This window comes from Mesoplodon bidens (assembly GCF_964165515.1).
Source record: "Mesoplodon bidens genome assembly, chromosome: 2".
In the NCBI taxonomy this organism is placed as follows: Eukaryota; Metazoa; Chordata; class Mammalia; order Artiodactyla; family Ziphiidae; genus Mesoplodon; species Mesoplodon bidens.
This window is the reverse complement of record NC_138177.1, coordinates 31,884,958-31,900,270: the sequence shown is the minus strand read 5'-3', so window position 1 is coordinate 31,900,270 and position 15,313 is coordinate 31,884,958. Positions and strand designations below refer to the sequence as shown.

General features: G+C 37.4%; 1 protein-coding gene across 2 annotated transcripts in view; it reads right to left on the bottom strand.

Annotated features, from left to right (window-relative positions):
* Positions 1-15,313, bottom strand: part of KLHL20 (kelch like family member 20) — a 77,479-nt gene that overhangs the window by 30,490 nt on the left and 31,676 nt on the right. For both annotated transcript variants that reach the window (XM_081254576.1, XM_081254577.1), the window contains 3 exons: positions 6,363-6,521; positions 4,964-5,058; positions 2,117-2,232 (listed from right to left, as the gene is read on the bottom strand). In XM_081254576.1, the coding sequence (XP_081110702.1) occupies positions 2,117-2,232; positions 4,964-5,058; positions 6,363-6,521 (370 nt within the window). The remainder of the gene's footprint in view (positions 1-2,116; positions 2,233-4,963; positions 5,059-6,362; positions 6,522-15,313) is intronic.

The window sequence follows — 15,313 nt, the reverse complement described above, 5'->3', positions numbered from 1 at the left end:
AAATAAAATAGTTAATAGATCTTGATAACAATGGATATACCTCCACAAAGATGGCCCTACTAGTACTAGAATTCCTGAAACCAACATGACATCATGAAAATAAACCTTAGGTACCAAATAATTAGATCTTGCTTCCTTCTAATTAAAAAAAATAGCTAACTGACTTGCATAATTGGGGAAACAGAAACTCTGATGTAATTTATAGCATTCTTGTATGTATAGGGAGCTGGCACATAAACTACTTTTATAAATAAAAGACCTTTAACAATATAATTTATCTAGTTTAACCAACAAAGTGAAACAGATGTTATAAAGACCTCCCTGGGAACTTAACCAGATCTGGCAATGAATTTATTCACCGATTTATGGCAACTATAGATGGTATGTGGGAGTGAGGAGGCAGATGTACATAGGTGTGAGCATGCAAGCAAGTAAACCCACATGAGTATGTGAATATGTACCTGTGCATGCATATATAGGAATGAAAGTCATAGGAATAAATAAGAATGATAATAGAAATAAATCTATTAATAACAATAAACAGAGACATAGGATACTGGGAGTATGGGAGAATTCAGTACATGATGAATTAATAATCAAGTCTGAAATCTAAAACAGGAATGAAGGAATCTTTCAAAAGAGAAGGAAAAAGCCCGATGAGGATTAGACAGAAAAAGAAAATGTGGCATCAATTTTCTTGTTGAAGAAATGCTACAGTCCTCTATGTGAAGAAATTTAGATGAAAAAATTTAAAAAGGAGATCTCAAACATAAATTATCAAATTTTTCTTCTAAAAATGTAAGGGAAAATACATTCCCACATGCCAAGAGAAGATAAAACTGAAGGGGAAAATATAGGCAAGTGGTTAGGCTGAAGGGAAAGGATACTGTGCCCCAGTGATTACATAGAATTCCCTGATGAAAAGGAATAGAACACTTAACATATCAAAGAGAATCCAAGGAAGCCTACATTTAATAGCCATGGAATTACTGAAATGTGGGAGCATAAATACAAAGAATATAATAGGTTCCAGCTAGTTCCATGAATCAAGATTTGAAAAAAATTTTGAAGAGAAAGAACTTGCTATAGACTGAATGTGTCCCTCTGAAATTCATATATTGAAACCTATTCCTCAATGTGATGGTATCAGGAGGTGAGGCCTTAGGGAGGTGCTCTGCCCTCATGAATGGAATTAGTACTCTTATAAAAGAGACTTCAGAGAGATCCCATGCCCCTTCCTCCACATGAGGACATAGCAAAAGATGAAAAGATGGAGTCTACAAAGAAGGACAAAGTGGGCCCTCACCAGACACCAAAATCTGCTGGCACCTTGATCTTGTACTTGCCAGCCTCCAGAACTATAAGAAATAAATTTCTGTTGTTTATAAGCCACCCAGTATATGGTTTTCTGTTATAGTGGTCTGAACGGACTAAGACAGAACTAGTGAGAAGTTTTACCAAACAGTGAGAAAGTTGTTATTCAAGTGACTAAGAGAGGTGAATTTATGTGCACAGAAGTGATTGAAAGTTCTCAGATATTAGGGGCAGACAGTGGGAGCAGAATGATACAGCAGGATGTCTTGGGCTCAATCTAGCTCAGGAGAGCTAGGAAAGAGTGTAACTGTTTAATGTAAGATAATGTTTCTTGACAGTTCCATGTAATTATGAGGTGACTGGCACACTGGAATATAAATTCATGCATATGATTTATAACAAAACATCCACTGCATGACATTTTTAGATTTATATAAAAATGCAGCACTCTTTTGGAGAGCACCAGTGTTGGATCATGAGTTAAGAGTCAAGATACATCATGTTATTTTTTGTTTGTTTTTAAAAGGTGTGAACATTTTTTTTTTACAATTTAAAAAAAATATTTTATTTTTTTGGCCATGTGCTGCACAGCATGCTGGTTCTTAATTCCCCAACGAGGGACTGAACCTGTGCCCCTGGCAGTGGAAGCATGGAGTCTTGACCACTGGACCGCCAGGGAAGTCCACATCATAAATTATTATGCATTTCTTACAGATATCACAACCGACCAAAGGACTACTCAAATGACAGTCTCTCAAGTAGGAAAATATTTGGTTTAGTCACAGTATATTAAGATCCAAACCTGCAAAGAGTACTTCTCCACATCGAATAGGTTTCCGTGGTCTTGTCCTTGGTCCTTGCATTAGTGGTCGTTCTTGAGGCAATAGAAGATAGTTTTTCGCCTCATCTACCAAGTCTCTGTGGAAAAATTCTGCCGTTATTCCAAATGTCTAAAGAATATTGTTAGTCAAATCCCAATATGGTTAAGGAATATGTAAGATGGCAAAGGGGAGCAAGCATAAATCAAACCAAATCATGAATGCCAGCCAACATTAAAAAGAGCAATGATGCCAGTCACACTGTGAGCTATGAATTGATTGGTATTTCCGTCATGACTTCATATCTTACCGCAAATTTAGCCTAAAACTCAACATGCTTGAGGCTAACAATAACTTATGGGAAACTAAAAATTACAACTTAATTATCAGCCTGCATAGTTACTGCTTTCTAATGAATTTTACTAGATTTTGCAGGATACTGGCAAAGTAGCACATTAGCCATGACACTAGATATTTGCTAGATTAAAGTAATAAAACTAGGTCAAAAATTGGATTGCTAAAAAGAAACACTCTATTGTCACTTAATATTAGTTTTCTATCTGGTACTGTATGAATAGTTTATTCTCAACAAGTCTACTGAGGATGAACAGTTTTGTTTTTTTTTCTATTAAGGTACTTTATGAGAAGAACCTAGTAATTACACTTGTTAAATACAATATCCTAACTCATACTATTTATGTACTTATTTCACTTGAGTCCTCTGAATGATTCAGTGTGTGACTAGTGCAAATTCAATCTGTCACTCTGTTCTTTCTCAACTCTGAAAGTGTTTCCTAAATTACACTATGTTTTCATTTCTCTTTTTACTTTATATTACATCGAGTAATTTATTCCTGCTGGACCAGTCCCAGGCATGACCCAGTAATGTACTTCCAGTATATGGCTTTGCTAAGGCCTCATCTGAGTTTATTTATGTTAAAAACAAAAACAAACAACCCCCCACCAAAATCCCAAGCTGATGGCCAAGAACTTTTTCTAGCTTCCTTAGCTAAAAACAAAGACTGTGATCTCCTAATTCCTGGTTTTTAATTAAGTTGTTCGAGGGTTCCTAGAAAGAGTACTATAGAGCTAATACTTAGTGGCCAACACAAAATTAATAGTAACAACAATAATAAGGGCTTAATACATATTAACTCATTTAATCTCCACCACAGCTCTGTGGAATAGGTACTGTTATTATCCCTATTTTATAGATAAAGGAACTGTACCAGAAAGAGGTTTAAGTAACTTGAATAAGGTCACACAGCTAGTAAATAATAAGGTCAGGATATCAGGAACAGGCTTCTTTTAAAAGTGACTTTATAAGTATCTTTAATTTCTGCACTGGAATCAGTACAATCCAATTTATATTTTATGGGAGAGGGGCACCTTTGTATTGTTTCTTCAGATTTCAGCAGCCATAGTTCATGTGGTTTTCCTTCTGCTGTTATAAATATTTTGGGGGAATTAATTGCCACTTGTCTTTAAGTTTAAAAGGTAAACACCTAAAACCCCCTCTAACATCTCCTGTTAAAGGAACACACTTCAGATTATAGAAGAAATGCAAATGAATCTATATGTCCTACCTCTGTTCTAGAGATTCCTGATTCTAGAACAAGTTTCTTTAGTCACAAAGGGAGATCCAAAGGTTGGTATAGTTTAAAGAGAGTTCTGACTCACTATTTCATTGTTATATATGGAACATGCTGGGAAACAATAGTTAAAAACTCCGTATGGGGCTTCCCTGGTGGCACAGTGGTTGAGAGTCCACCTGCCGATGCGGGGGATGCAGGTTTGTGCCCCGGTACGGGAGGATCCCACGAGCCGCGGAGTGGCTGGGCCCGTGGGCCGTGGCCCGAGCCTGCGCATCTGGAGCCTGTGCTCCGCAGGGGAGAGGCCACAGCAGTGGGAGGCCCACGTATCGCAAAAACAAAAAACAAAAAACAAAACACCGTATGGTTTAGGATTTGAAACTGGACTTTAAAATGTGTCAAGTGGAAAAGTAGTTTATTAAATTTTGTATATAGTACAGAGATAGCCCAATAAAGTAGGTGTTCTGTTTGTTTGTCATGTAAAAGCATTTAGAGTTTCTTTCAGTCAAAAAAACATTATGAAACAGCTTCATCAAGCTCTAGTGGAAATCTTTCCATAGCTACTTTAGGGGTGTAGTAGACCTTTAACTCTGTCCACGATCTCAGAAAGCAAGGCTGATCCTATTACCTAACTAGGCATATGTGATGGAATGAAAAAGTGCTCCTCATACACTTTTTTTTTTTTTTTTTTGCGGTACACGGGCCTCTCACTGTTGTGGCCTCTCCCGTTGCGGAGCACAGGCTCCGGATGCACAGGCTCAGCAGCCATGGCTCACGGGCCCAGCTGCTCCGTGGCATATGGGATCTTCCCGGACCGGGGCACGAACCCATGTCCCCTGCATCGGCAGGCGGGCTCTCAACCACTGCACCACCAGGGAAGCCCTCCTCATACACTTTTTTGATGGAGTCAAGAGCATTATTTATCTCAAGAAAAGATGTATTAGCAGAGAACTGCCTCTTCAAACTCAAGCTTGCATTAAATCTTAGAAATCTACCTCTTTATTGCCACTTCTACACCAATAAATACCACACATAAAAAAAACTAATGGAATGGAATGCTGTAAGTTGTCATCTCTTTTTCCATCTCCTTTTGACCCTAGCCCAGAAGAAAAACCAGTTAAATACTGCCTTGATTTCAGCACTAAAAAATACAGTATTTAGGAAGCAATACAAATAAGGAAATTAGGAGAGGACAGGAATGTTTGGTTGTTGATTTTTCCCATCCAAGGTCATTCATACCTGCATTCTTCATCACTTTTGATGAGGGGATCAGAGCCTACAGTACCCACCAGAAACTTGGGACTAAGCAAAGGCAAACGAACATGCTGCAGCACCTATGAGATAATAAACACTATTAAAGATGATGCACAGATGATTCCAGAAAATGACGTCAAGAGCAGTTTGTCAGACAGCTCATTGTGGTACCCCGTTTAGGAAGGTCTAATGCAATTATCTCAATTTATTTTTCCAGCCAATACTGAGCACCTACCATGTTCCTAAATGTGCCAGGCTCAGAGAATGCAGAGATAAATTAACACAGCCACACCTGATGTCAGGAAGGCTGCAATCTGGTTTACTTATGTCCCATGCAAAACTTCAAAACAGAAAAAATCACTGTGTGTTTGGCTGGTTGGGAGTGCAGTTTGATGGATGAGAGTATCTATAATTTGGAGATAATAGGTTTGGGTAAATACAAATTCAGTGCATGTAAACTGGTTTTGAGATGACTCTGAAGGCCAGTGAGGGTTTTGAAAGGAGACACAGGAGTTGATGTTCCGGGGAAAGGACCAGAGAGAGGAAAACACAGAGTTTTCAAATTAAAGACATGAGTTTAAGATGAACCCATTGTGCTAAATAAATAAATAAATAAATAAATAAATAAATAAATAAATAAACGCTATTAAAGGCACAAACTCCCATCTGCAAGATATTTAAGAGAATACATAACCCATGCTCCCTACTGTGTTTCCAACTATTTTGAGATCTAATTGGGTTAATTAATTGATCTAACTAATAAACAATGAAGATGGAGGGAAGGCATAAATACTAAATTTATTCTAACCACCAATTCAGTAATTAGAATAATCAGAAAATTGAAAGCACACTAATATCACTTTAGAATGCTATTTTACGCTTTCAGCAGTATGTTGTTATAAGCTCTTCTATAATTAGCTCACATGGCTGTACTCTAATTAACAATCTAGAAGAATATCCCATTAAATTGCTAAGGACTATCATCATAATAACAAGAACATTAAATTTCATTTAGTGACCACTTATGACCCATATAATTCTTTACTCTTCAAACTGTGGTGGGATTTCCAAGCCATAGGGAAGTGAAACATGATAATTGCTATCCTTACTTTCTTTTGTTCATTTTGTATCATTTAAGTTCTGATTTGTGCTATGGCCCAAACCTAGAGTTGATGCAAAACAGAAGAAGCAAAGGAGCAAAAAGTTCGTAATGATAAATGCTTAAAATGCTTCTTAACACTTACCTCCTTGATTATTTGGAAAGAGATGGTCTTTTTTACAGTCTAATATGAAGGCTAGTGAAGATTGTTTCTTTTTTGCAAGTCAAATACATATTATTTCATCCAGTACAAAACAGTTACTTAAAGAAGCATTTCCATCATACCTGGGGTAACTGAGGACGTCTTTCTTGAATACTGTATTTAACCCAGGCCATCACTGCATTGAACACCTGTTCTTCGCTGCGAACATTTAGTTCATCACTAGATATTATATCAATGAGTTGATTGGCTGGAAGCAACATGAACTCTTCACTTTCCATCACCTGTTTGAAGTTCGGTAAGAAAAAAAAAAAAAGAACTCTGTGATCAGATTTGATTGTTTTAATATTTTTCTTCAGGGATGTAGGGCAAAACTCTATTACACAATGGAGCTGAATTTCAAAATAGTACCAGAGAATAAGAAAAGTTTAAAAAGAAAACAGAGATAGGTGGAGCACAGAGGATTTTTAGGACAATGAAACTATCCTGTATGATACTACAGTGGTGGATACATATCATTATACATGCGTCAGAACTCATAAAATGTACACAAAGAGTGAACCCAAATGTAAATTATGGACTTTGGGTGATAATAATATGTCAAGGTAGGTTCTTTAGTTGTAACAAATGTACTTCTCTGGTGCAAGATGTTGATACTGGGAGAGGTTATGTGTGTGTGGAGACAGGGTACATGGGAACTGTACTTTCTGCTCAATTTTGCTGGGAACCTAAAACTCTAAAAACATAAAGTTTATTAATTTTTAAAAAGGGAACATAGGAGAATACAGAGGGCACAATTAAAACTTAGGAAAAATAATAATTTGTGATTTAAGCAATTTAAGAAAAATGGTACTTTTTTTCCAAAATGAAGTATGAAGATAAAAATTTATATTCAAAATAAACTAAACTAACTATACCAAATTAGAACTCCCAGGGTGAGGCATATAAAAAAATCAGGAAAAGCTTCCAGAGGAAGGTTAGTTGCTGAAAGGGCAATGTCTGGGGCAGAAACACCAAGGGGCCAGTTTGAAAAAAGAATGAGCATGTCAGCATTTCTACAAGCAAGAATGAACATAATGATGAGAGCATTAGACCCAGGAAAACCACTCTGAGGACCAAACCACTCTGATATGTTCATATTCTCATATCTATATATCTATATATCTATATATGAAACTACAAACACACCAATTATTTATCTGTACCCAAGGCTTTAGGGCATTGTCAGAATGCAGATGAAATGGCAACATTGCTGTGCAGTCCAGCCACAAATCCCAAAATCTTGTAAAGCTTGTCATCAGTATGTAGAGTAAAAGGGACAAGGCGCAATGCAGAGAAGGGAAATGGTCACTGCTATACTCCATGTGGTTTGTTCCCCACTTCAGAAGAGTGTGCTACATGTGATGTCTGTTAGTGAAGGAAGAATATGGTTTAAGAGCTCAAATTCCCACCATGCAACCTCTGATGCTGACAATGTATCCTCTCGGGACAGGGTTATTTTCATGCTCGTCAAAAAGTCAGAATATTTAGCAGGAAACAAGATAAGCCATAACAATTTGAATATGTGATTAAGAATTATTCCCTAAGTACATTAGAAAAAATGCAAATCTCAAAATAAAAGTTAAGGGCCATAAAGTCATCTGTACTTATAGTAGAAAACACTAATAAGCACTTCGAGTTTTATGGCACAAGTCTTCATATCATCTGAGTGAGAGACCTTCTGGGGTTCAGGAATGAAATAGGAAACCTTTAAATTTTAGGTGAGGTTGCCTAGCCAGGTCACTTAGTTAGAATGCCTGCATTGTACTCTCTGTGGCAGGATTGTTGGATTTAGCAAATAAGAGTCCAGGGCGTATTTATACTAAAAACTATTTGTTGTTCATCTGAAACAAATTCAACTGGCCATCCTGCATTTTATCTGGCAGCCTTATGTTGGGGGCTATAAAGTCAAGAGCCAGATTTGGGGCCTAGCTCCAAATGAAGTATGCTGGCCTTCACGGCATACAAAATTTTAGCCATAGTTGTATCTTTCTTTCCTCTTATTTTCTTTTTACTCTGATTTCTTTACTTAAGACAAGTGGTATTGTATATCTTTGTGAAGTGCGTTAACACTCTTTTAGGATCTTGTCAGAGTATAAATTTTTCCCCCAATTTAGTGATTATAAAACAAATATAAAAATATCAAGGAACACCAAGTTTAAAGTTTATGAATAAACCGCTATGATATTAACAAGTCACTTACTGGAAATCTTAGATGGCAAGAAGACACAAACATCTGTGTGAGAAAATGTTTTTTGGCACTAAGAGCAAAGAGTAAAAATAATATTTTTGATGAACAAAGTCTGGTTAAAACGTCACTTCTCTTTTTTCCATCAACAAGAAAAAGATGTTCATGATCTACCATTAGGGCAAATCTAGCACTGAAGTCTATCCTTGAACCAAACAACCAGGTTAAGAAAATAATGCTTTAAAATACCCGCTTTTTAAATAAGAGTTTGCAGGAGATCTAATTTTAAGTCCCACGCTATTATGGTAATGCGCTTACTTTTAGTTTCTTCAGATAAATGTAGATACAATCTGAAGAATGAATAAAGCTGAAAACAATAAGAATGAATAAGGAAAGTAAGTATTCTAGAGTTGTAACAGAAATGAATGGTGAATTCAGTGATGTTGAGTTGAAAGAAAAAATTTAACTTTATGTTTAGGAGCAAGCGTAACACTGTATGAATTAAGTTATGCCTAATAAAATAGAAGGAAATTAAATATAGATTTAAGTTTGAAAATAACTTAAATGAATCACAAGTTTTCAGCCCCAAATGGTAACTTTCTTTGCATCTACACAGAACCATTCTAGTCCATGATCAAGGGTAAGGTTTCCTCACTGGGATTTCAATATATCAGTTGACTTTGGAGGCAGGGTTAGAACTGCAGGGATTTCTTAATCTGGGGTCCAATGACTTTGGCAAATAATTTTGGAAATCCTAAATGATGGCAAATCTTTATTTTTTGGAGAGTGGATTTGATATTTAAAAATAGTGGAATGAAGTTAAGAGTCAAATCTGTTAAAGAAGTTGTGTGAAGGAGTTACTTTGAATAAGAAATTAAGTGTGACTATAAAATACTGACTCAATTAATTTTAATGAAGTATAAACTCCATTCAGTTATGGTGTATTCCTCTTTTTATATTTTGTTGGAATCAATTTACTAATATTGTATTAAGGACTTTCTCATCTAAATTCATGAGAGATATTGATCTGTAGTTTTATTTTAGTGTCTGTGGTTTTGAAATCAGGGTGATTTTGACCTTATTTGGCAACCTCCACCACTTTTTTCTGAAAGATTTGGTATAGGATTAGTATTATTTCTTTCTTAAAGGTTCAATAGAATTCACCTTCTGGGACTGGTGTTTTTTTGGGGGGGGGAAGGTTTTTAAACCATTGGTTTAAAATTTCTTTCACAGATATAGGGTTATTCTGGTTTTCTGTTTCTTCTTAAGTTTTTGTAATTTGTGTTTTTCAAACAATTTGTCAATTTCATGTTGTTGAATTTATTGGCAAAACATTGCTCATGATATTCCCTTATTATCCTTTTTAATGTCTGAGGGATTTGAAGTGATGTCCTCTCTTTTATTTCTGATACTGGTAATTTGTATCTTCTCTCCATTTTTTCTTTATCAGTACAGATAGAGGTTCATCAATTTTTTTCAAAGTACCATTGATTTTTGCTTCATCCTTTATACTTTGTTCCTTCTACTTTGGGTTTAATTTGCTCTTTTTTTTTCTAGTTCACAAAAGTAACCACTGGAATGAAAATACAAACCTTCCTATATACTAAAAGATAGTAAAATGAAAAGCAAAGAAGACACTATACAGAGAAACAGAGTAAAAACAACTAAATCAGATACTATTTACAAAAATATAATATAACAGATTTGAGAACAAACATATCAGTCATAGCAATAGATACAAGTGGGTTTTAACTGCCTATTTAAAGAAGAAGATTTTCAAACTGGCTCATAAAGCAAAACCCAATTCAAGAAAAATACCTAAAACATCATGATGCAAAAAGACTAAAAGTAAAGGGATGGGCAAAGATACATCAAGCAACTGAAAACAGTAAGAAAACAGGAACAGAAAGCCAGATATCAGACAAAATAGAATTCAGAGAACAAAATAATTAAATCTGACAAAGGAGGACACTTTACAAAGCTAAAAGTTACGATTTATAAGAAAGATACAAAAGGATTATATATTCATCAAGCAACATAGTGACAACAAATATAAACTACAGATAATGCAAGGGGTAATAGATAGAAACACATTAATAATAAGAGACTAACATATGTGGACAAAAAATAAGAATATAAAAGAGCTAAGAGGGGAGAGTAGCCAAGATGGCAAAGCAGAAAGACCCCGAGCTCACCTCCTCTCATGAGCACACCAAAATCACAACTATCTGCAGAAGAACCATTGATGAAAAAGACTGGAACCTACTAGGAAAAGATCTTCTACAACTAAAGGTATAAAGAAGGAACCACAACAAGACTGACAGGAGGGGCAGACTCATGATATAATCAAATCCCATAGCCCAGGGAATTCCCTGGTGGTCCAGTGGTTAGGACTCTGCACTTTCACTGCCGAGGGCTCAGGTCCAATCCCTCGTTAGGGAACTAAGATCCCACAAGGCGTGCAGTGCAGAAAAAAAAAAAAGGAAAAAAAAATCCCATAGCTCTAGGAGGGCAACCAACAAACTGGAGAATAATATTTCAGAGGTTCTCCCAAAGGAGTGAGAGTTCTGAGCTCCACGTCAGACTCCCTAGGCCAGGAGTAAGGCACTGGGAAGAAGAGCCCCCAGAGCATTTGGTTTTGAAGGCCAGTGGGGCTTAATTGCAGGAGCCCCACAGGACTGGGGGAAATAGAGACTTCACTCTTAAAGTGTGCACACAAAAATCTCATGTGCACCGGGACCCAGGGAAAAAGCAGTAATTTGATAGGAGCCTCTGCCAGACCTACCTGCTGGTCTTGGAGAGTCTCCTAGAGAGGTGGGGGGTGACAGCGGCTCACCCTGGGGACATAGACACTGGTGGCAGACCTACTGGGGAACATTCAAATGTGTGAACAATGCTACTGGCAGTTGCTATCTTGGCTCATTAGCAACAATACCTGGCCCTACCCAATAGCCTGTAAATGCCAGTGCTGGGATGCCTTGGGCCAAACAACTAAGTGGGCAGGGACAGCCCTATCCATCAGCAGACTGGCTGCCTAAAGACTTCCTGAGCCCATGGCTCTCTCTAAACACGACCCTGGACACAGCTCTGCCCACCAGAGGGCCAAGGCCCAGCTCCACCCACCACTGGGCAGGCACCAGCCCTTCCCACCAACAAGCCTGCACTAGCCTCTAGACCAGCCTCACCCATCAGGAGGCAGGCACCAGAAACAAGAAAACTGTGATCCTGTAGCCTGTGGATTGAGTACACCAACAGCAGGCCAGACCATACCCTGGAATCAGCTGGGACCTGGCCCTGCCCACTAGCAGGCTAATGCAAGGTTTGGGACACAGTGGACCCCATACCCAACTGCGTCAGGAAATGCCCCCATATTCCCCAATAATCTGAAATGAGCTCAGGGATCCCTGGGCCCTGCAGCAGACTCCAGGAGCCAGCTCTGTCTTCTGGTAGTCTGGCACTAGCCCCAGAATCTGGCTTTACCCACCACTGGGTGGGCAATGGCCCCAGGGTCTTTGGGACCCTGACTCCACCTACCAGTGAACCATAACTAACCCTGGAGCCCCCTAGGTTCTGCAATCATCCGCCTTGTGACCATGCCCCACTAAACAGCAGCCAGCAGCATCAACACAAGGCAGAGCTTGGCAACCAACTGGACTAGGGGCTAACCAAGCCTAACAGTTCACACACAGTCAGCCCTCCACAACAGAAGGACCCACACAGCCCTCTTACAGGGAACCCCTAGAGCATACAGCTTGGGTGACAAGAGGGGAGTGTACTGCTGGGATGCAAAGGACGTCTCCTAGAGTAGGGCACTTCTTCAAGGTTGAGAAATGTAACTAACACACCACATACATAAAAATAAAATACCAACTTAGACAAAATGAGGTGGCAGAGGAATATATTGCAGATGGAAGAACAAGATAAAACCCCAGAAGAACTATGTGAAGTGGAGAAAAGCAATCTACCTGAGAAAGAGTTCAGAGTAATGATCATAAAGATCAAAGAACGCAGGAGAAGAATGGATGCACAGAATGAGAAGTCAGAAGTTTTTTTAAAAAAAAACAAAAAGCAAAAGACAACTTTATTTATGAGACTTCCCTGGTGCTCCAGTGGTTAAGATTGAAAATATAAAGAAAAATATAAAGAAGATCAAAACAGAGATGAAGAATACAATAAATAAAATGAAAAATACTCTAGAAGGAATCAGTAGCAGACTAAATGATACAAAGGAACGGATCAGTGAGCTGGAAGATAGAGTAGTGGAAATCACTGCTGTTGAACAGAAAAAAGAACAAAGAATGAAAAGAAATGAGGACAATTTAAGAGATCTCTGGAACAACATCACATGCAATAATATTCACATTATAGAGGTCCCTGAAGAAGGAGAGAGAAAGAAAGGGCCTGAGAACATATTTGAAGACATGCTAGCTGAAAACTTCCCTAACCTGGGAAAGGAAACCATCACCCAAATTTAGTAAGCTCAGAGAGTCCCACACAGGATAAACCCAAAGGGGAACACACCAAGATACACTGTAATCAAAGTGACGAAAATTAAAGATAAAGAGAGAATATTAAAAGCAACAAGGGAAAAGCACAAATAACATACAAGGGAACTCCCATAAGGCTATCAGCTGATTTTTCGGCAGAAACTCTGCAGGCCAGGAGGGAGTGGCACAATATATTTAAAGTGATGAAAAGGAAAAACCTACAACCAAGAATACTCTACCAGCAAGGCTTTCATTCAGATTTGATGGAGAAATCAAAAGCGTTAAAGACAAGCAAAATCTAAGAGTTCAGCACCACCAAATTAGCTTTATAACAAATGTTGACACATTATTGACCGGGGGATTTTTGCAGAAACTAACACCTGTGGCCAGTGATTTGCTATATAAGTAAATATTGAAACACCCGCATTTGAGTAAATATCGACAACTTTTTTTGCACTTAATGTATTTATTTGAAACTTTGTACATGTCTTACTAAAGCATTCTAATATCTCATTAGAGTGTGACGGGCAATATAGCAGGAACCTCTGTGCAGGGGAAAAGAACATCTATTACAAATATACTGTGTTTCACTGTGCTTTCCCCTGGAAGAGCAGACTTACACTTTCTGGCAGCATTTTAATTTATTTTTTAGTCCTGTTGGTATTATTATCTCTAGAATATGTTCTTTTATTTTACCTGATAGTCGACAAGGTGGATCTTTGCAGGCAGCTTTTAGAAATGCCACAAGAAGGACCAGGTGTGGGACTACCACTACATTCATCAGAATGCTCAGTTACTCATTCTCTAGCTACTGCTGACAAAAATTGCTTGTAAGTCATTTGATTCTGTGCATTAAGGCTACAATAAACTTTAAACGCATTGAATAAACTGTAATTACTCAAATGGAAACCCACTTTCTTATACCATTTTCGAGTTTTCCAGAGGATATTGAAGTTTGCCAGATATAGATCAATCAACTCCTTTCATATATTTATTATACTCTAGTATACAAGTGGGCTTGGTTATCTGATGGCCAGTCCTCCTGTCTTCCTTTCCTGTAGATGCTGTGGAGGCCTCAAGAATAGCTGTCACCATGCGGACTAACCTCTTGTCTTTCCATGTAAGAAGAATCACTTCTCCCTTCCATAAGAATGTCATTTCTCCCCTCTGTAGACTTTTTAAAATTTCTCCTTTAATTGATTTGGTAGACCACGATTCTCTCTTATAGTCCCACAAACTCTGGTTTTATTTTTCAACAATATTTCAGATGTGGACACACTGTTGTAATAATTGTCTTGGTAAATATGGTGCCGTGAACCAAGATAAAGTTGTATGACTGATAACTTTGTTTCTTGCAGTTTCTTTCCTTCACCTGTGTAAATTTCAAGTTTGCATGTATACCCAGTTTCACTTTAGCTAACCATCCTGACCAAAACTCCATATTTTGTAAGTTTTCTGGAATTATAGGTTTTGAATCTGAGTCATCCTCTCTACTTTATCATTGCCTCATCAAGTGATAGCTCTTGTTTGGGTATAAAGATCGACTGAAATTTTGGTAGAAAATAATCCAAGAGAGGTTTAACTTTTGAAATTCTGTCTGCAGGAAGTGGAGTTTCTGATTTATCGTTAAAGTGAAGAAATGTCCTCATTTGTTCGAACCTTCTTCTCATCATAACCTTTGGAAAGATATGTACTTCATGTAAGGGATCAGTCGATCAATATTCTTTCCAGTGTGACTTTCTTATTTGTCCCATCAAAATTATTAATCCAAGAATCTTCTTCGTGTCACTATTGATTACATCAGTCCATTTTAAAGCCTTCTCATACTTTTTATGTGATTTTTCATTCTGTTGGTGATACAAGTTTGAGAAGTGACCAACTCGAAAAAGTCGTTAACAAAAATTAGTTCTGTTATTTCACTAACACTTTGCGGGATATTACATTCAACAGTTACACCTGACACACCTGTAAAGTCTTCTAATTTCATGAAATGCTGTTTTCAATACATTGTTCTGTAGAAGCAAAGGAGCATTTTCCAGAACCATGAGTTTCATTTTCACTTTCCGTATCAGAATCAACCACTAAGGTTTTTTTTGTCTTTTTGTTGGTCTAATATTCACATCGTCTGAATCAGAACTATATTCTGAGGAACTATCATCTTCTAATACACTAGCATATATGTCATTTGGACAGTCAGAGAAAGTATCTGCATAAAATACACTGAAAAATTCTTCTTCATTCAAAATTTTGTGATGAGTCATTAAAAATTTTTTATGGTAATGAACTTGTGTTTATAACATACACAAGGTTGGAACAAAAACCTAACGGAGCAAAATGTGAATAACAACAATCATAAGTTGTA